This window comes from Athene noctua, chromosome 12 (genome assembly GCF_965140245.1).
Source record: "Athene noctua chromosome 12, bAthNoc1.hap1.1, whole genome shotgun sequence".
Classification (NCBI taxonomy): domain Eukaryota; kingdom Metazoa; phylum Chordata; class Aves; order Strigiformes; family Strigidae; genus Athene; species Athene noctua.
In genome coordinates this window covers 18,619,929-18,642,828 of record NC_134048.1, presented here as the reverse complement: position 1 = coordinate 18,642,828, position 22,900 = coordinate 18,619,929, and the positions used below count along the sequence as shown (strand labels likewise).

At 41.5% G+C, this 22,900-nt stretch overlaps 1 protein-coding gene across 2 annotated transcripts in view; it reads right to left on the bottom strand.

Moving 5' to 3' along the window:
* Window positions 1-22,900, bottom strand: part of ADAMTS2 (ADAM metallopeptidase with thrombospondin type 1 motif 2) — a 191,106-nt gene that overhangs the window by 117,587 nt on the left and 50,619 nt on the right. For both annotated transcript variants that reach the window (XM_074915931.1, XM_074915932.1), the window contains exon 3: window positions 923-1,082. In XM_074915931.1, the coding sequence (XP_074772032.1) occupies window positions 923-1,082 (160 nt within the window). The remainder of the gene's footprint in view (window positions 1-922; window positions 1,083-22,900) is intronic.

Genomic DNA, 22,900 nt, shown 5'->3' with positions numbered 1-22,900 from the left:
TACTGAAAATGATTAAGGTACCATAGTAGCTGGATGGGGATCACTCACAAGATTTCTACAAAGGACAATCTAACACACTGCATTATACTTGGAAATTATAGTGTAATAAGATAATACTAGGGTATGAGTGGCAAATAACTCTGCAGTTTGGTACACACATTTGGAACAAAAATGTAGCTATTTTGTTGTTTCCACTCAAATGACCCAGTTAATCTCAGTGTTAACATCAGCTGTCAAAACATCCACTTACCAATTTGCATCCCTTATTTATTCAGAAAAAAATGTGCAACATCCAAGCAGTTACCAGAAAATTGAAAATACTACATAGAATGGGGGTTTATGCTTAGCTTGTTATTCCATCACCATCTATCACATATTTAATATGTTAAATTCCACACTTGGAAGCACATAAATAAATAAAGTTTGTGTTCATATCTGAAGATACCAATATTTCCCTGTTGGGATTAAATCCAGCCAGCGAAGACACTGTGTGCCCGTGTGCCATGTCAGTCTTGGTGTCCTTGCTGTGGCCTTCCAACGTGGCCTGTGCAAAGTCAGCGCTGCTCGTGTCCCCAGCAGGCACAGGCACCTCTGCACTGCTGCTTCACCCACCATCACCCACCACCTTCTGCTCTGACCCAGGGACTCAGTGGGACACAGGACTTCACACTGGCTACCTCCAGAGCCAAGGAGACTCTTTAAAACATACACAGTCCCACCGTCCCGGAGTTGGTTCTGGCTGCTGCAATGCTTGCTTACCCCAGGTAAAGCGTTCAACTCCTTCCCTACTTTTCACCCACAGAGGCAGAAGAACACATTTCCATTTTCAAGGATAAAAAAAAGCCAGAGACAGCAGATCACATTGGCCACATGCCTTCAGCTACACTTCATACATCAGCTGGCATCAACACCTCTGCCTTACCTTTATACAGGGTATCCACATTCTCAGTAGGAAGCTGCTTCTTGGCAGCTGCTCTGCGATAGACCACGTGCGTTCTGCCTCCTTCCTCCTCCTCCTCCTGGGCCCCCTTCTCCAGAGGTTCAATGAAGAACTCATCCTTGTCCGTGCGAATCATGCCAGCCTGCAGCAACAGGGCAGAGATCGAACATTTTGCGTTACTGCACATACAGCAGACATTGCGAGTAAACAGTTACAATATGCTTAAGCACACTTTAGTGCTCTCTAGAGAACAATTAGGATGCAGAGAGGAAACCGGGTGAATTCTTTATTAGAGCAAAACAAAGCATCATTTCCCCAGCTTGACAAGAAAGGACAAAAGGTACAACCCTGAACCAAAAAGACTTCGCCTCGAACCCCATGAGTGAAGTACAGGTCTAAGAATCTGTCTAGGAGATACACTCCCATTAGAAACCAGCTACAATGAAAGTTCCTATGACCTTAGCTATCCATCAGGTCCAAACCATCCCAGTGTTTACTATCTCTGCTAAATAAAGGATCAGTTCAGCACCATAAGCTGGACCTGATGTGCAGTTCAACAGTCAAAAAACGTAGTCAGCCTTTCTGTTCAGAAGCAAAACGGAAAAGAACTACTTCTTACACACAAGCAACTAACTTTTGTGATTATTTCCCCCTTGACACAAACTAGTTACAACTAGTTTAAAAATACTAGGTACAACTAGTTTAAAGAAGGTGTCAGTAGTGCATAGCTAGGAAATAAAAACTTATTCAGACTGGACCAGATACTGTGGTATGAAGAAAAAAAAAAAAAAAAGAAATTTGCACTTCTGCAGAGCAACTCAAAGGAACATCACCCAAGCGATTCTCATTGTGTTCAGGGGAAACCCTCAAAAAGACTGAAAACTTTAAAAAGTCTTTTCATCATCTTCATGCAGATGAAACAACTTGGGCACCCGGATCACCTGCATTTGCCTCCTCTTGTAGTCCTGCCCTACCACAGAAGGTCACAGCAGCCAGTAGCTGGCTTGCAGAGATGGCTGGCTTGAATAAATTTTTCTGCATATGTTTGCACATCTGTGTTTCAGAACTTAAAGAACTCTTAGCTCGTAAGCAGAAGGTCTTGCTATTAGCATGAAAGAAATTGTTTAGATTATTATTGAGAGAAGCTCCAAATGCGACCTTCAGAAGCTCCTTCATCATATTCTTTCCCATTCTGCTCACTGACGACCCTGGAGTCACTGGACTTGCAAACTGGGCACAGAAGAACATCTCAACACTGACCCACTTCATCTTGGTATGTGAGCTTCTGGAAAGCTAAGTCCTCTGCTGGGTGAAGCCCTACCTCAAGCTTCCAGAAGAACCAGTTGGGCTCCTTTGAACCCAGTATCCTCACTTAAAACAAGTGTCATCTAAACCACTCTTCTATCCCCACACTAAAGTTCTCATACAAAGCATATTTTTCTTCTACAAGCAGCAAACTATATTCCTACTGCTATAAATACAGTATGTTCTTTGGTTCCCTCCTTGGAAAAATGTCAGGTTCATTTGTCATGTCTTAACTTATATTAGGCAAGATTTCCAGTCCCAGATTTCATATATATAATGTATACAAAAACAGATTGAAGGGGAAGGACTAAAGAAGCAAAATTATATCGAAGCAATTTAAACTGATGCCATCCTGCCTGTATAGAGGAAACTGAATTTGAAATCCTGTCCTGTTTCTTCTTATCTAATTTAGATTCTACATCAGACACAAAAAAGGTGAGACAGGCTCAGCAGCTCAAGGAAGCTGAGACAATCTAGAAAATAAGTGCTGAACCCAGAGCGACAGCAACTGATCTTTTACTGTAAAGAAGAATACATGAAAAATACAGAATTTATTATATTCTCCTTTTAATGTATATTTTAATTGTATACACACACACTTCTGGATATTAAATATTATATCCAAAAATTTTAAAATATTTTTATGAGAAAAGCACAACTAAAGATGAGGAAGGAACAAGCATTTGCATACTCAACTACACAGAGTACGATGCATACGCCCAGGAGAAACACACAGAGAGCTTGACCATCACGTGAAAAAAATGTGACTTTGCTTTTTGCAAGTAAGCTACACGGTTGCACACACGTTCATATGTATTTCTGGATTTATTAAACCTACTATTAACTAATCAGCTAATGCCAGATCTGACTTTATAATGCAGACCATACTTCAGGACCCTGGGGGAAATGCTGCTGTATACTGTAAGCAGCAAGGGGTATTGATGGGAGTTTGGAGGAATTTAGATCTTCTAAGAAAATTAACAGATAGCGAATTTCTACAGTCAGTAGTTGACCTGATTAGACAGACAATCAACTTTTACAGGTGAGCTTTAGCTTCCACAGCATTGTGGCCTTTTGGAAAATTCCCCCCTGCAAAGATGAAGGCGACACCCTGGGACAGCCTGTAAGACTAAACAAAGGAGATACTGGAATGCTGGTTCCCAAGACATAAAACCAGTGGTCAAACGCTGAAGCTTCCTGCATAACATTGTGCCTGGTGCTGGCCCAGGGAGATTCCTGTGGCACCAAACACTGCTGACCAGCAGGCCATCATCAGTGCTCTTATGCCACACCCTGCTTCTTGGATAGACACACCACCTCATTGTCCATCCCCATGGAACTATGCTCCCTAATTCTTTTAGAATGCAGAAAGGAAGGAATTTAAGCTTCAGACATGACTGAATATTTCTTTTCTCATTTTAATCTTGGACTAGAATAACTTTGTCTCTTACAAGGGAAATTATCTTTTCCTTTAATCCTGAGAAACACATAAATTATTTTTGGTCAGAATTATTAGGAAAGATTTATTGGGTGTTTGAACTGTAAAAGAATTTTAATATATTATAGATCCTACACAGTCTCTGATTTACCCAACATATTCTCATGAAATAAAGTAAGAAAAAATGACTGTTTAAGACTTTAAGAACAAAATTCATTCCGATGGCAAGGCAGAGTTCCTACAGCAATCCACAGTTCAAGCCATCTGCCTAATAATATATACACAGTTATAAATGATTCATTAAGAAATATGTGGGGCTCCTGAATGTCTCCACCACACATTTCCTTGCTGCTTTGAGCAAGACATTTAACCTCTTTACTTCCATTTCTCCACCTCTGAACCAACATAACAACAGTCTTGCAGGATAATTACAGGGGCTGATTTGTTATTTTTTTGCCAAGTGCTCTGAACATGAAAAGCTCAAGATGAATTGCCTAATGCATTTTTTCAGATACTACTCAGAACACCCTCAGAAAGGCACCATGCTTTTGGTGCCTTTTGAGAGACTGCTTTTAGTCATCAACTCAATGCCAGTGTTGTGCACAGCCAAGGAAACAACATAAAGACCTCGCTCTGGCAGCACGGGCTTGCTCATGCCCTTCACCCATCAGTCCTGCCCCTTATCCACAGATGTCATCGCCCCTGTGCCAGCCAACCATGCCAAGACAACTCTCAGGTAACCACCAAGTTTATGACGACAACAGAGAGCAGTAAAGTAGCTGCAATTTCCTGGAGAATGCCTCTGGATGACTAAACCAGAAATGCTGCATAGTTTGAGCAAATCTGTGCCTTCCCTTCAACACAGGTTAGACCAGAAGGACTTCAGAAAATTCTTGGGCCATCATCTGGACATTTACTCCAGGGAATGAGAAAGCAGAATTAAGCCTTTCAGTGATCAGTTTCCCCAAGTTCTGAACAGAAGAACATGAGTTGTTTTCATGGACTAAGAATTTTAAAACAACTGCTAGCAACGACAGTTTTCTATCCTATACTGCTCATTGCCCATCCCAGGACTGCTGTACTTCCAGGAGTTACAGATGAGCAGTGCCTCCCCTGCACTACCACCCTGCAGCCAAACACATGATGTGTAATTCAGAACTAGGGGTGGGACTGAGCATCTCCATGGAAAGGGCTCCCAATTCTGGAAAAAACACTGAACTGTCACCTCTTCCCCTCCTCTTCTGGGACTTCTAATTTGAAACTAAAGTGAATACGGGAATATTGCTAAATAATGATGGCAGAAGCGACTATGTCCTGTGACTAATAAAAATATAAATTAATTTAAAAAGTGTTTTCCCTTGGAATGCACCAAACTATAGCACAGAGCCTAAAATATCCCACTATTTCCCAAAGTAGGACATCCCCAGGCCTTCCTTCCAAGGGTTTTTACATCCCAGCTGTAAATTACTCAAGTCAAGCAGTGCTTAGCGCTCGTTAATCTGCATTAAAGACCAGAGCAGAAGACACTTAATCAAAAGGAAACTGCAGTTCAGAGAATCAAAACCTCTGTTAAGGTTAGCAAGGCAGTTATTTAGAAGTGAAAGCCACACAGGAAAAAATTCACAAGGAAGGCAGAGAGTGACTGTCCTGTCTAATTAAGACAAGAATTACATTGATAAACCACAAATGAGTCCATTGCAATGCACAGGGCTGGACATTAGAGCTCCACTAATCTCTTTTGGGGGTAACAAGGCTCCTGCGCGTCCATCAAGACGTGCTCCAAGGACCACGGGATCTACAGATACTGGCAATGGCAGTGGCCACATGGGCTTTCTGCCCAAGATAATTACACCAGTCTCATCCACCACGACGGAGACCTCCTCTCCAGCCCAGGAGAACTGCCAACAGTTTGCCACCGCACCGCAGAGCTCAGCTGAAAAGCAGGTCTTGAGAAAAGTCTCCTCAACATCCCCAACCCCTTTTGCATTTCTGAAGACATTCTTTAAAAGCCTAATTTGACAGAAAAACTGCCTGGCGTATTTAGATCTACAGAAAACTCCAGGTTTTAGAGCATTAGCTCCTGTGGATAATTAAATGTCTCGCTGGCTCTGCACTTGGTGAGCGACTTAATTGTCTCCTCATTCCCATTCCCATCACAGCTCCCTGTTCTAGGCTGTAATGAAGTAACTCATGTAGCTGCTGCTTCAGGACTCCAGAGCCTCAGCCCATCCTGCAACCACAAGTTTAATTAATGTTCATTTTCTTCCTCATTAGTACAGCTTTACAAAGTTTCTCATTGCCATATAAAGGCAGATTTACTTTCCCATCACCAAGCACAGGATACAGATAGAAAGCTAAAATTAAATGTGAACAAACCTGAAATTAATATAAAAAAATCCAAGTGTCTGCTTAGTTAATTAAATCAGTAACCTACAAAAACAGAGTGTTTCAGGAGCTCTTAGAAACAGTATTTCTGTAAATAGAGAGAGGTCTGGTTTTGATTCACAAAAAGGTAACCAGCCACATGACATATCTGTGCATGAACAAATCCTAAATTTCCTGAATTTCAGGTGATTTTCTTGAGATGAAAGGGAGCTTCAAACTATCTGATATTTAACCTGGGTGCCTGGGTTAGGAACCTGCACTTCCTGGGGTGTCAACGAAGCCTCCTGCGGGGAATTTGCAATATGGGATCCTCCCAACACTCAATTCACGGAGAAGCAGAGGGAGGAGGTTTGCATTTCACTGTATAGTCACCAAAAAATGCTCTGTAGATGACTTCAAAGAGAAAATATTTATATCTTCAGGGCAGCATATTGGACAAGGTCTTACCCTATTTTTATATCAATGTGCTTGTACCCTAAATACACAACTGCTATACATTTGACCAAAACTGGCACTAGTATAACAGAGAATTTGAAAGCAAATTCCACATATTATTTTTATTTATGATCCTTCTCTATGTCTTAGAACCACACGAACATGCTTTTTCCAAACAACAACAAATGTGTCCTTCCAACACTTAAGTCAAGTATGGAAATAGTATTAGTCCAATTACATTAGAATGGACCAGAGGCACCGGGAGCCCCAATGACTGGACTGAGATCACCCAGGAAGTCTTGTGGCAGAACTAAGGACATAACACAAACCCCTGCCCACACAGGATCTAACTTTTTCAGTTCTGCAATGTATTCATTCCCAATCACACAGTACATTGATTCCGGAACAGACGAGTTTTTGCATTTGATTCTTTAAGAACATGCCTCGAACTACTGAAGCATTGCAGGGGAAGAATTGTGCAGTGCTGCAAATTCATAATTCTTTACAGTGAATGGAAGTACTGAAGGAATTGTAGTGAACATTTGGAACATGATGCCACTTACTGAGCTACATGTATGCTGCTGCCGCCCTAAAGCTACACTGACTTATTCGGTCCCAGGCTGGATGGGGAAGGGGGGAAAAAGACAGTTTTTAACTGATAATACATGTTTTTACTGCTGTTAGTCTAAAGGAGTATTTTCCGAGTCAGTTTGCAATAAAGTTGCTTCGTTTTCACATATTCTCAAAAAATTAAGTGGGGAAATAATTATGTGAAATAATAATTATACACACAGGAATTACATAGACAAACTGACAGAGAGGCAGAGCCTGCTGGGTAACCCCATGAAAGCTGCATGTTACTTAGGGCCCCTATTTATCCTCCGCAGAATGGGGATAAGGTCACATTTTTAATGCTTTTTGAGATCTACTAATGAAAAGCACCATATAAGAGTTACTCGTACTAAGAATGCTTTCACGATAGGCTGCTTTCACACAGTCCTTGTAGCTCAAGGAAGGATGGGTATCCATCCATTCATGCATCTATACGCTTTCACTGCTACCAAAAATAAAGTTTTGTCCCTGGAGCCCAGTTTAGTCACTACACAATTGCAGGTGTGATTAATAATAGCAGCAGGACAAATCTGCAGCCAATCTAACCTGAAGTTAAGAGAACGGCATTAGTTTATAGCAGATGAGAATCTGGACCCAAATCTTGCATCTGTATGGTATAACTCATGTTAGATGCTCGGAAGGATTTTCTGTGGTTTTTAAGAGACACAATAGTGAGACAGACTGTGTCTCATTCTCACTGAACCATCAAGAAAACAGACACAATTAAAGTGATTTCACAAAGCAATGCCAGCAGATTTCAAGACAAGCGTCCTGGCCACAGTGCCTGACTTTTACCAGTAGACAATGCTAAAAACATTGCTTTCAACTTCTCTGCCTTTACAAGAAAATTACCAAATTCTCACCTCTGTCACTCAGTGTCTGCCTAGGGCCAGCAGCAGTGCAGGAGACCAGGGCCATGGCCCTGAGCAGCACTGCCCTTCAGTACATCTCCTGCCCCTGTCCCCTACAACCTGCCCCATCCTAGCAGGTGCTGACCTCTGAAGCCTGGTAGATCACAAGAGGTAAATCTCATTTTCGTAAGGTTTAGGTAATACACTAAACCATGACTTCCTGCAAAATATCTGCAGCAAATACAGGGTACACCCTAACAGAAGTATTAACAGAGCCTCTGGAGCAGGCAAATTCAGAGCAGACTTCCCCACAGCTGCTATGCAGGGAAACAGCACACCTTTGCCAGGTTGGCTTCCACCTTTCGGATGCCTCCACCATCACCAGGAGGAATCTCGTTTCCCAAGAGTTCAGCTGCAAGAGCTGTTACAATTCTGTAGCTTTTTAAACAGAGACAAGCAGTTCTTTTAGCTAAAATAATGCTTAAGCAAGAACATTTTGGAAAGTCTCTAGGCTTGGTGTCCACAGGTATGTGTAATTCCAAGTGGGAAAGAGGTGAGTTATTAAATAGCTGTTAAGAATGAAAATGATAAATGCGGCAGATCTTGCAGACTCAGGGGATTGTAAACTTGATTGCTGTTGTTGCAAGCAGGGAATAGTAATTGCCGTTCCCTGCAACAGAGTTTCCCAATTTTAATCTTTCAGGAAGAAAAAGCATGAATATCAAGTCCACGAATTTGCTAACAGCAAGATCCAAGAGAATTAACTTTCCCAATTCTAATACAAGGAGCCATTTGAAATAAAGCATTTCTGAGGTCACTTTGACAAAACGCACATTTGAGTCCTACCCTCAGCAATAAAAATGAATTTACATTCTTCAAGAAAACAAAACCAGTCTGACTGGAAAGCTCTTCAGCTCAAACTCACAAAATGGGACGGTTGCTACACAAGTTTCTTTTCAAAAATACATTTGCTTAAGGCACAAATCACCACCCACTGAAGTCAATGCGTGTCACATTCATAAATCTCAAGGCCAGGATTCATAAATGGATTCATAAATATTAAAGCAGTTTAGTCTGACCTTCTATATAAGACAGGCCAAAGACTTTCACCAAAGCATCACTGCAGCCTTCCAAAACCAGTCTTCATCCTGAATTCAGAAGGGCTGGACTAGATCCATTAATGGGTAGGTAACGGAGTCTAGATCTTTGCTACGGTAAACATGATAAAAGGATCCAGACCACAAACTGGAGAAGAAGATTTACTATATTTTTAAAAGTTTAATATATTAAATTCCTCTGAGTTGAAACTTAGCATTTAAAGTAATTTAAAATTACAGTATAGAAATCCTGACTCTTCCCTTCAGAAGATATCACTGCAGCAACATTTCATATTCCAAAGGAGTGCGTAAGCTGCGGAGTGCAAGCTGCAGGGCAGCAGGAGCCAGCTCTGGCCTGGGCCATTCCCTCCTCCTCCTCTGCTGTGCTCCACCACCCCTTCTCACACAGCAGCCCTAGTGCCCACACAACCACACGGTGAGCATATTCAAGGAGTTCACCCCAAAATCACCATGTGCACCTCAGCAGAGCCAGGTCTCCCCGCTCCGCAGCTTCTGACGTTAGCAATTCCAGTGAAAGCAAGACCCCCAGCAGGTAAAAATTCCCGCCTGGCAGAAAGCATCTCACACCCACCTCGCACTGTTCCATGCAACAGCTCAAAACCCAAATCCAGCCACATGTCCAGGGGTGACCAATGCAGTTACTCATGGCCTGGAAATCAGGTAGAGTCCTTCTTCGCTAAATGTGGGTTTTACTAAACTGGACGCCCATACGGGTGAAGGGAAAGAAAAGCACCAAAAGTTTGCAACAGCTGAGGCTTGTTTTTGTTTCCAAATCCTATAGACAGGCTTATTTTAACCCTCCTTCTCTTACCCAGTATTGGAGGAATGAACCTGGAAAGGTGTTACCCAAATGAGAGTATGAAAAACTAATGAGAGATGAGCTTTCAATTTTATACTGCACTCAATTGTAGGCTCCCAGTACAAGATGTCAACAAAGTGCAAGATTCAGTACAAAGTGCAAGACTCAGTACAGAAACTAAAATAATTAATCCCTAGAGGAACAGGCTTATTAAGAAGGATTAAATCAAAGAATTAATGTGCACTGTCTACATGACAAAGAGGAAGGGAGGCATATGATAACTCTCCAAGATTTGAAAGCATAGAGAGAATAAAAATTGCTGATGAGAAAAGCTTGAACATACCAAGAAACAATCAAAAAAAAAGCAATTCTGAAAGAAATTTTAACCTGCAATCCTACAGGCAGTCTTATGTAACTTAAAATAAAACAAAACCCAAAAGAACACACCAAACCAACCAAAAGCTTATTCACAAAAATATTTACATTAACATTCCTTCTTTTTTTCATTACACCAGTACCTCCAGTTCAAGTAACAGGGTTTAGGCTTTGCACAGTAACAAATACATTTTAACAGACTTATACAGAACAAAAATTAAAGAACATCAGTTGAACCCAAACCAGGCTTAAGGAACTGGGCAGTAGCTGGTGATCTACGTCCTTGGAAAAGCAAAATCAAACATGAGCTGGACCTCTTCTGCGAGGACCTTGCTTGAGCAAAGGGAGCCCAGCCTGTCCCAAGGCTCTGCTTTGCTCTGACCGAGCCAGCAGGCACCAGGGGAGTTTCAGGGCAGTGGGAGCTTGGCTGTAGCTGGAAAGAAGCTGGAGGCTCTCCATCCCTAACTTCACAGGCCAGCCCCAAAAACAGAAGCCAGACAAACCACCCAGAGACACCCACAGCAACCTTCTCAGTGCTACAAGTGAACTAAAGTCCTCTCATATAAATGAATACCGTTCCTTAAGGGCAAGGTGTATGCATCCATACGGCAATGTGACTGCTAAAGCAAAGGCAGTGCATCTCACAGCACGTCTAGAGGTCCCTTCGGAAACACTGGGGAGGAGTCGGTGTTCATGATCATTGTGGGCATGAGAACAGAGGTTCTGGATGTCAAGTTGCAAGTTGAAACCAGGAGTTTTCATCGTGGCATTGTTTTAACGTTCCCAGTCTGATGAAAGGACAATTCAGAGGAAACGAGCTGTGGATTCAGTGGATATGGAAATGAGAGTTTGGATTCACCAGGCACTGGGGAAAACTCTGGAATGGATAAAGTCTGTACAGGAGAAATCAGTTTCTCCCACACTATCACTGTATCATGTACTGGAAAGGCTGTAAAGAGAACTTTAAATAGAAGGAGAGGAGTGTACAGAAGCGCAAGTTTGATGTGTACTGATAAGAGCATATCAGACAGTTTTCACTTCTTTTCAGAAGACAGCCTGGGAACACTGTTAACAGCAGGATAGGAAGCACACAGGAACACATTGGCCTGACAGTGGAGGAGAGAGCCTAGAATTAATTCAGATTAACCATTTCACTGTGACAAAGAAGAATCCTGAATCTCTCTAGACTAAATTTTTGTGTATACAGGAAAAGCACGGTACAGGGTGATACTGTCAACTGCTTGACCAGGACAGCATCAGCAACCGAGATAAGCTGCGGGAGAGAAGAAGCTCCACAAGGGCAGGAAGCACATAGTAATGTCCATGGCCTCTATGGAGACTGAGAAGAGGTGCTGAGGATGGATTTTTAGGTATCGTTAATAACTGCTTCATGAAGCTCTTGAGACCACACCCCGCAAAGGGGATGCAGCCCTCAACTGCATGAGCAGCTGAACCGCTGCCGCTGGAGAACATTCAGTAGCACTGACCACATCACACTTGTGTTTGATGACATGTCTAGAGCAAAAAAAACTTTAATATTTCTGCTGCAGTGTTCACTTCCAGAAAGGGTGACTACATAAGAATAAAACTTGTTAAAGAAGAATTAAATGGGCACCTAAAAGAGAACCTCAATGCAGGGAGCATTGAACTATTTAAAGACAGTGTACTGAAGGCCCAGAGCAAGTGTATACCATCCAGCAAACAAGTTCAGAAAGAGCAAATGAAAGTCAGCATTGCTAAACAGCAAGGCAAGGGAGGGTTACTGGAAGCACACAGGCATCCTACCAAAAAAAGAGAAAAGAGAGCCCACGTTAGGAAAATTGAGCGGGTCATAAACTGGCAGATTAAAGGTAAAATCACAATAAGGCAAGACAAAAGAGAGTATGAGGAATAACTTGCAAAAAGCTTAAAAAATAATCATAAAACCTGTCTGAAATACATCAGGAGCTGAAAATTCTCACCAGGGTACCTCTAAGGCCAACAGATTATTCAGGTTTAAAGGACCACTCAGAGACCGTACCATAACAGCAAAATTAAACGAGGTTCTTCAAAACATGCTCACTTTGGAGAGCCGGGAGGAGGCCCCTATGTAGGAGCTCTCCTCATTTAAGGTTGAACTGAAGGATCTGCCTCAAACTGAAAAATCAGAAGAGGTTATAGAATAAAATCTACAGTAAAGAGCTTACAAGACTCATCCTGACAAAACGAAGAAATGAAATAGTGTATTTACTGCATGTGTCATGGTCTGCTCAGAACTGCTTCAGAACCAAGGACTGAATGCAAATGAAAATGCAAAGCCAGGTTCTAAGAAGAGCTCCTAAAGGGAACCTGGGTACAAAGACCAATAAGCCTAACAGCCAGTGGGGGTATGGCTTCACACCACACACTTCAGTTCTGGAACCCCTTGATATAGGAACTGTCTGCTAAGAAAACAGAAGGCTACTAATGCTAAGACAATCACTCACTAACGGGCAGTTTTGAAGATAAGGACTTACACAGACATCTAGTCCAACACAGTACAGTTTGTGTGATTTTGTCTTTCCCTCATCTTGATCAACTCCAGTTTTTTATATTTTGCTGTTTGTGCTTTTCCTGATGTTTTTGTCCTCCACTCCCTCCAAGGCTGCAGCTAGAAATAAAACAATTTAATATTGTCTGAACTGAACAAGAATGTTCCCTCTGTTTTTCCTTAGACTTCTCAGCAAACTCCAAGCAGCACAAAAGAACTTAAAATATTACTCACATGCAGATACAAAACCATAAAGGATACAACCACAGTTAGATAATAACTGTAGAAACATGAAAAATTAGCAAGTGTTGAAGTAGAAGGTAGACTGTTGAAAACATTTTATTTGGAAAACAAAAAGCACCTATACTCTTAGGTGAAAGTTAAAAGTGCCAGTTTTTGTAAAAAAAAAAATATTTTTTTTTTTTTTTAAAAAAAAAGCTCCAGCCCTTTTGCAGCAACTAGAAACAAGATAGTCAGAAGCTGGACACAACATACACTGAGTCAAATGGAGCCTATAAAGGATGTATTCCCTGAAAATAAGAGAGTATGGAAAATAAATGCAAAGAAAGAAGCATAAATCAGCCTGTAAATCTTTCAGAACTACTAGAAATCAAATTCCATACCATATGTCAGTGGGCTATTCACACCAGTAGAGCTGGGTTAGTGCCACCACACATTCTGGTAAGTTTACAAATGGCATGTGTTTATTTAGACAATACTATTACCACAAAAGATATTAAGGAAGTTCTTCAAGAGGTGGTTTCCATTCTTTACATGTCTTCTATAAAACAATGTGGCTTTTTTATTTAAAGTTGCCTGTAAATCTCATGAGATTGCTTTAGAACTAAACAGACATTATTAATTTAGACTACTAGGCAGAGAGAAAAAAAACACTAGTAGCTCTTGAGCCAACAACAATGCTTACAAACTTCTCAAAGTCAGTTGTCCAAATATAGTTACAAGAACTACAAGCCAGGAATCTGGATCAGAGGAAATATTATAGTAAGAAAGCCAGTTATCTCCCCTTATAAATTAAAAAAAAATGTTAGTATTCAAAATAAATTATCAGATAATCTGTATCAGCTCTACCACCCAATACAAAGTCATTTACTGTAATCATATCTAAGTCCTGCCTAGAGGAGAAGCAAATGCCCAGCGGAGGGCAAAACACAGCTGCTCTGTGTTTCCTGAGGGCATCCAGAGTACTGATGAGGATCCTCATCTGTGACACAGGGGCATCTAGGGCCTGACAATCAAACATCCCTCATCCAGAAAACAGAGGTTCCAAGCAACTCATGGGCCTCCCAGCCCACACACATGAACACACTGGTGGTAGGATGTGCCCATATGACCAGTGAGCCACTCAGCTTCATGATGAACTTCCAACATTTCTGAAAAATTACAAAGGAGGTTAACAAAATCCTCACTTTTCCACTTGAAATTTACTGCTAACTACACAATTCAGGTTAGAGATAGCACTATCAGGAGCCCAAGAGACACAATTTGGGAAGATCAGGGAATGAATGCACAGAAAACTGTCAAATGGAAGTTAACACTGACAGAAAACTGAAGTGCTTTGGCAGAAGCATTTAACCAACCTACACATCTTACAAAGTCCTAAATTAGCTCCTTCCAACTCAGGTGAGTGATGGATGACTACTGCAACAAGTTCAGTGAAGATTTCCTCTCACTCTACAAAGTCAACCAGCAGCAAGGAAAAAAAAATAATAAAAAAAAAAGGATGTTTAAACATGGGATAAAAAAAAAGACAAGACAGATGGCATTATTATTTTGTTACACAAGTCAGCAGCATAGCTGCACTGAAAACACTGCATTCAGGATGCCTACAAATACAACCAAACCAAAACATTTCCGAAGAAGTTGAATGGAAATGACCAGGACCTCAAAGCCACTCTCATTTCAGCATGGAGACTGAAGACTTCAAATATTTGGTTTAATATGAATGAGAAAGACAGAGAAAAACAATTAATGGTGCAATAAGAAATACCTGAAAGTCATCTCTTTATTTGACAATAAAAAGAGAGCATCAATTAAATTAAAACATGATTTCCCCTGCCTCCCTCTGCCTAAAACAGATCACAGAGTAACTCTACGGTTTTCATTCTCCAGCTGACATCTTATAGCAAATTAAAGACCTTCAATACAAACAGTGAGGAGCCTCAGAAGCTCCAGGGTGCCCCAGAAAGAACAGAAGCAGGTCTGGACTTCTTGGTCTTGGACTCCTGCCAGACCAAAAGACTTCATTAAATGAAAATGCCCAGAGGATCCTAAAGAGAAAAATCTCTTTTAGTTTGTTTGTTTAACTAGTGATATTACTTCATATTTATGGGTTGAGTTTGTGCTGGTAGCTTTTTATTTTTACAAGTCTATGTTCCAGCTGACCCTGGTTTCACAGTACGTACACCTACTGTGACAGTTTTACAACCTGTTGTAGCTGCCCCACACAACACAGCCAAAGCAGAGCTGTTCTTTTGGTAACACCGTCAGGTTTCAGAGCTCTCCTTCAACAGGTTTCACATTCTATTTAGGTAACTCATCTCTATGGTAACTGTCAACCCTACGGAGCCTCACAGCACCGTGCTGGAGGAAAGCAATCCCCCATCCCTCGCTGGGGAAAGGGGATGTGGGAAAATCGGACAACTTGTCCAAGGACATGCAGAAACTCTGTGGCAGAGACAGGGAACCAGATGTCCTGAAGGCCAAGCCCAGAGCATAAACCACAAGACACCCTTTCCTCTGCTACCAGCAAAACCTCACACTCCAAGCGGCTCTCGGCATCAGAGTCACTTCCAACCATACCGCAGTTTTCAGTTTACAAAGCATGAGCCTTAAGGGATGTGTCATTACATGCTCCATCCTTTTGCTACGCTGCGGCAAAGAGTCAGTCACCAAACAACCCTCCCTTCCAGCTGCTCGCTGCCAGCACGGCCACCAGCCCCGGCCGGTCACTGCAGTGCAATGAGGAGCTTAACGCAATTAGACTTTCATGGGATTCATCTGAACTCTGGGGAAGCAGGAATTTCACAAAGCTATAAAGGTTGTTTTAAAAAGTTTTCCAGATTTTATCATTTTTCACACAGTCTGCAATTCTCCTTCCTGGCTTTTGAAAACCGACACACAGCTGTGCTTTGGATCACAGCTGTGACTTTTGGCAGCAGGCGGAGGAGGCCCGATGCTAGGCTGGGGTAGCCAGCGTCACCCCCAGCCACTCAGCCTTTCTCATCAGCGAGGAGGGACCAGTCCTCCTCACCAGCATGGCAGGGTGCGGCGCTGTGAGCTCCTGCTGCATCACAGCATTTCTGAACTATTAAATACTAATTTGGATCTGCTCTCCTAAGTAGAATCAATGTGAAAAAATGAAGCATGAAAGGCAGTGCAGAAGATACAGGAGAAAAATCTAATAACTGTTGGATTTCCCCCCAATTTAAGGCAGTTTACTTTCTTGTATTTTCTACTTCAAGTTTTTGTTTTGTTATTTTGGTCTGTTCTGGTGTTATCCAGGCTTCTATCATTTCTCAGCACCTTATTTTCACATTCATCCTTTCCTCAGATTCTGAACATATTTTCTGCCTTTTCCAAAGAGCTCACTAGGTTTCATGTAGTTGCAGAACAGATGGCACAACACTTTAGATTTGCTTTAGTAAACGGACAAACGCAATCGCTTTGTTCTCTCTCCCCTCGCGCCTGCGCTGGGTGGAGAAAGGCTGCGCCTGGGAGCCAGGACCTGAGGGCAGCGACGGGGCAGGATGGGCCCTCGATGAATCTCCCGGAGCTGAACCAGCACCTGGGCAGCGTGGGTGGGCTCAGACACAGCATCGCCCAGTCGGCAGCACAGGAACCAAAGGCAAAGGGCCACCTTCGCCCCAGGTCCACAGAATAACAAACCTTGGGAAAGCATTAAAGCCCCAGGGGAGGTAGGGAGAAGGAGGAGCAATACACATTGACTTTCACAGAAGAGCCTGAGGACAAGTACTGTCATTTTTAGCCATATTTCAACCTCTTAAACAGCCTTCCATCACTCAGAATTACCGTATGTGGATGGAATCTGTTCCATCTTGGAAAGCCAGAGGCCACTTTGTCTCATGACAGCAGAGTGTGATCAGACCCAGCTTCCTGCACAAAGTACGGAGTAGTGAGAATTAACCCCTGGCCTGCCAAGCGCTCTCCTGTGGTGGCAGACACATCCAGCAAGTCATCCCTGGAAGTTTTGTCTGGAGATGGATGAAAGAGTCTTTAAAAACTCCAGGTATGGCTAGGTGACATCATGCTTATACAGAGTACTCGGGCCATTCTTCAAGTGGGCTCTCATGTGCCCACAAAGAACGAACATATGGGCCTCACAGTGGCATCTCCAGTTAGTGGTCCAGATTTCTTCTGAGCACAAGTGCCTCATAAAAGAGAAGATGATGATGAGTTCATACTCCCAACCCATCACATCAGCAACCAGACATGCATTTGAAAGAGGTCTAGGCTAAGTGAACATTTCAGGTCACCCCTGCTTTGTCCTCCTACAAAGGCTTAAAATTAATTGGCAATCCTTCTAGCCCTAGGACATGATGCTTGCCTTCCTCTTACTCTGGGCTATCAGTCTGTTCTCCTTCTCCACAAAATCACCAGCCCATTTCAGAGGGACCAAAGGAAAGTACTTCAGCCCAGTTTGATTCTTTAAGGAATTTTCAGACACCCATTTTTAGTTTCCATTTGGGCTAATACCCATTTAGAAATACGGTAAATTACCATGAGAAGGGGATGACATTTTTCAACCCATGGGAATCATCTCAGAGGATGAAGAGAGGAAGTATAAGGAAGGTTAATTAGCCCTGAGGTCTTGTTTTGGGAAAAAACATAGAATGTGACGAGAGGGATTATTAAAACATCTGTGTGCTCCCAGAGCTCAGACTCCTCCTGATTTTACATTGGGCTTGTGATCCTCAACATCCTACATTTGGGATGTCTTCACTTCATTAGCCAACACTATTACAGTCAAAATTTTAAACATACTAACACATCCTTGGTTATAAACGCATCAGTATGTTCATGGAAACCAAATTATTTTTGCATGAACCAACTTGTTCACACACTAACTTCTACATTCACAAGCATGTTGTATTTGTAAAACTGGTCACTACAGGCAATGACACTTAACCACAGCTCTGTAAGAAATAATCTTTGGTAGTTACTTCCTACCTTGGGCAAAGAGGGAGGAAAAAAAGAGAGCGCAATGAAGGTCAACATTTTTTATCAGGGTTTGGGGTTTGGTTTGGTTTTTTAGGTTGGGTGTTTTGGGGGGGGGGGTTAAGGGTTTTCTTACAGAGTTTCTACTTAATTCTTATAGTTTACTGGAGGAAAATAAAGAGTCATTTTAGTTCAATCTCACAGGAACTGAAAACATTTTTTTTATTTGACTCTCTCCAAGTTCTTTCATGTATCTCAAGAGTGAACAAAATTTTGCTTTTGTCCACATCTTGCAAGGATTTTTAAAAACTAGCAAAATGCTTTAAAAGGAATTACATTTTTTAAATAAGAATAACTTCGGCTTTCTTGCAGCCAGCTACTGAAGTAAATCACATGATTACGCAAATCAAAACCAATATTTTGGTGCCAAAAATACAGTTCAGCAGAGAGATGTATAAATACTGGCCAAACCTTGGAAAATAAGGGTTACACAAGCAGATAACAGAACTCTCCTTTCAGCAGCTATTCAAATTTTCTTCCTTTTTAACTTCCTTGGAAAGGAATCAGTTAGGAAACAAACATTTCTTCAGCTTCTGCACCATCCTTTTTTACTGCTTCTGTCTCATGGGGAAACTAAATCACACCTTAAAAATTCTCCTAACGTTTCCTTTCAGAAAGCAAAGTCACTCACTATGGCCAGAGCTCTCAGTGCTCAGCTCCTGTGCCCGAACAGTCACGGGGCTTTAAATGCAAAACCTCCAGAACTACAAAATTCAGGTAAAAGTAACTGGTCTTTGGGACTCTTCTCCAAGACTTGCATGTGACTCTGCAGCAATCAAGACACCTGGCACAAGTGAAAGATGTGTGCAAACAGAGGGGTTTCCGATTTTACAAGTGAATCATAGGGGAAAAATTGCCAAAAGATCCATTTACTTTCAAATTCCTTTTTGTGCTTTACCAAGGTAAACTTGGGCATTTCTACATTTCTGTTCAGTACTTGAACAAATTTTATGGAGGGCTAAAATTAACATGCAGGGACTCTTAACTACACCTCATTTAAAAAGAGCTGAAATATCATTAAATATTTGTATGCATAAAAAGTAGGTGAAGCCTGCATGCAAAGAACAGCCAGATATCTGGCATGGACTTCTAAAACAATAGCCAGGGCCTGATATTAGGAGGTCCCTGTGAATTTAATGGGGAAAAAAGGGGAAAAAAAAAAATCATTAAATTAGAATATCAGTACCACAGAGCAACTTTGCAGTGCAAATACATCCACAGACCAGTACAGATCACATGAACACACCATCTAATGTGACTGCAGTGATTTTTAAGAGCATTTGATTCATATGGAAAACATGTGGATAGAAAAGCCTAGGAAGAAACTCCCCTATCTGCCACCTTTGCCTCCAGTAACTCCTGTCTCACTCACTAGTCATGTTAAGCCTGCAACTCTTCTTAGCAAGGAATGGATTAACCATACTCTTAATTCTTGCTGGAAATGCCTAAATCAGAATAGCCAACATTCTTAATGTCAAGATACATGTCTGTAGCAAAGACCTTGGACACTGTGCTTAAAAAACCCGACATCCCTTCATGCAGTATACACCTGCAGGTGCCCAATCTCATTCTGCTGCTATACAGAAGAGGAGGCAGTTATTGGCTGATTTTTCTTCCATTTGTTCTCCACTGATCTGTTTCGCATCTTTTTAGTTGAACAATACAGATAAGATCTAGGTCCTCTTGAGTGAGCTAAGGCTCATTAATAGTACACATATGCTTCATTTGAATTTGTTCTTCCTTTTTCCTTTGACCCAAGTGTAAGGAACTGTGCACTGAAGAAAAATAGAGATAGTTGTATTTTTGTCTTTCTGTGCGTTTCAGACAGCACAATGTGCCTCCCCTACATACCCTATTTAAGGATGTAAAACGTAAAATCAAAACAGGTTATGTTCATCTTATCTATTATTAACGAAGAATCTTCTGTACAGATTTGAGTACATGTTTACTCTGTGAAAACCTACATATTGCAATCTACAGTTAAGAGCAATACTAGACATACACATAAACAGAGAAAAAGCAGGAAGAACTCTGCAAAGCAAACGAGAAAATGCTAAATAGATCCTATTACATTGCTCTGACTCTGTTGCACTGGAAAAGGGAGAATAAATATTGAATGTGCAGTGTTATCATTTATTTGTGCTGAAGTAGCTTAGGAGTAAAGAGTTAGGCATTGCATAAATATACAACCCACAAATTGCTTATGATCAAACTACAACCCCACACACAAGGACTAGATACAAAAAAACAAACCAGGAGTGGGGTAGATATCAGGTAATCAGAAGGAATTACGATGTGCCAGTACAGAGCAGCTGGAGAACTTGAGTTTGTGTCAGTCAAGTGTGGTGACCCGGGTGCATGTGGCAGAGACCACACTGCTCAGCTACATGCTGCTACCAGCTCAGGCACCTGCCTGATGCAGTTTGCATGTAGAAACGCAGAATCACAGAATCATTTAGGTTGGAAAAGACCTTTCAGATGATCGAGTCCAACCGTAATATGGACGATCCAGGGCACAGAGCCCCGGAGGCTGACTCCATATGGGATGCACATGTCAGGCTGAGGGTACAACCATGCAAAAAATGATGAAAAAGCAACATGGGTTACAACAGATTGCCCGTTATCAATTCAAATGTGACAAATGATCCCTGTGGGCAAAGCTATTTCAAGAAGTGTCTACCTGACAGGGGAGCAGCTGAGTCCAGGAGCGTGGGCTGCCAGTCTGTGCTTTCCTGAAGTTGCACTTTCAGTGCTCATCCAACACATAAAATATAGTTGGGGTAAATTACACACACTTTTTGAAGTTCTCAGGGGATTTTAAGTTGCATTTATAATGACATCCTGATCACTGAGACAGACTAGAAAGAGAAGCAACAAAACTGGGTGTTTCCTAAGGTCAGCATCGCTTCCCAGCTTGCAGGAGTCCCCAACCTCAGCAGAGTGTAACGAAGAGTGTGCAGGCAGAGCAATCCCATCCAGCAAACCTGGTGAGGCAATATGCAGCACCTTGTCAAATAAGCAGCAGTATACATGTCTAATGCCTTTAATTTTGTATATTGCAATCTGGTGCATTAATAAAGCCCATTATAATGGGCAAAAGAAAGATTGGAGCAATTTTTGCAGATCAGTGTGCTTGGAAGTATTACATTAGCTACCCATTTTGAAAAAGTGCAAAGATACATGGTTCTCATTAGCTGACGAGTTTTGTGAAAATTACAGAAAAGATATTTGAAGGTAACTAATTCTTGCTATTGTGCGACTGAGTCAATGTTGGTTTAAAACGAACAACTCACCAACCAGCAGTCTACCTGTATAAAATTTGATAATCTCTGGGCCTGACATGGACTTGTTCTGACCCATTATTAGGAACAGAGAAACGGACAAAAAAGCCAAGAGTTCCTCTTCATTCACTCTGCAAACTTGAATGAAAAAGTCAACACTGAAGTCTGGTAACATTGCCATGATGGAGATGGCCTTTGTATATTGGTCACTATGAAAATCAGAAGTCAAGTTTCCAAGTAGGTGAAAGCAGGAACAAATTTGACAGTTTATTTTTGTTAATGAAATTGCTTCATCTGCCTTCTAATGAAGTAATATTTTGGCAGGACAGCCGGCCAGAACAGGAAATTCTGGCAAATATTGCAATATTCTCATGCACTCATGAATCAGAATACTCTGGAATCTTAGTCAACTCTCATCAAAGCATAAATCAGCAAGTTATGATAATCTAACGAAAAAATGGAAAAATAAATCCTAGAATTTGTGTCCAGTGTAACAGCTAAGCTTCTGAACATCAACTGCTCACAACTAATCGCTTGTAAATGAGCTATAAAGTAAGGATTGCTGACAGAAATGATTTGGTGCATAATTTTAATTAACAACTAAATTCAAGCAAGTCATGCTTTATTCCCAGGAAATTCAAAAAAGAAAAAGGTGACATTCATAAAATAAATTACTCTTTATGAATTATTCACCCAGTTCTAATATCTTTTGCAGACTTTCCAATCTGTTCACTAAACCCTACTGTGAAAAGTTCAATACCATATTCATTAAAATAAACTTAACTAACTGAACCCTGAAGGAAAGCATACAAGGATCAGTCATTACAGCCAACTGTTCTGCATCTGAAATTCCTGTTTTACACAAATGCAGAATGTGTTATCTTACCTGTGATTTAAAAGACATATCAACACCTGTATTACACGTGGTATCCTTCAAAAGAAACTAAAAACATCAGGGAATGACCTACTGACCTAATTCAAGGCAATCACTGGCAGACTGAAGAGACATCGCCCCTCTCCTGACAGTGGCTGGCTGTTGTAAGTCTCAGGATAAAGCCCTGATCACCTTTTCCCTTGCCATGTGGAAGAACATGCCTAAGGTAAGGTGAGTCACGGGCTAAGGGAGTAAACTCTCCACGTCCTGACCTTCCCTATGCACTAGACCAGCACCTGGGTTTGTCCTCCAACAAGAGCAGGAAAGAGGCGTACAGGCTCCTGGATCAGCAACTCTCAGTTCGCACGGCCAGGACGCAATCACAGACCCTCTGGTGACTCATGAATGTAAATCCTACAATGGAGGGAAGCAAACCAAACATACTCCCTGACCTTTGCTTGGGGAAAGCGGTACAGTGATGAACAAAGAGGAACTGGAGCTGCCCCTATCTGTATTACTCACCATGCAGAGCTCGCTTCTCCCCCATTAGTAAATACAAAAATATGTAGTTTTATCAGCAGCCAAATAGCCAGGCTGTGGTCCTCAGAGGATAATCTGGCAGTCGTTGCTGCAAAGTTTCTCCATTTGGTTTGATATTAAGTTAAATAAGATGTCTCAGATCTCTCTCATAACAGTCATCTGGTGTGTTATCTCCCATGTAT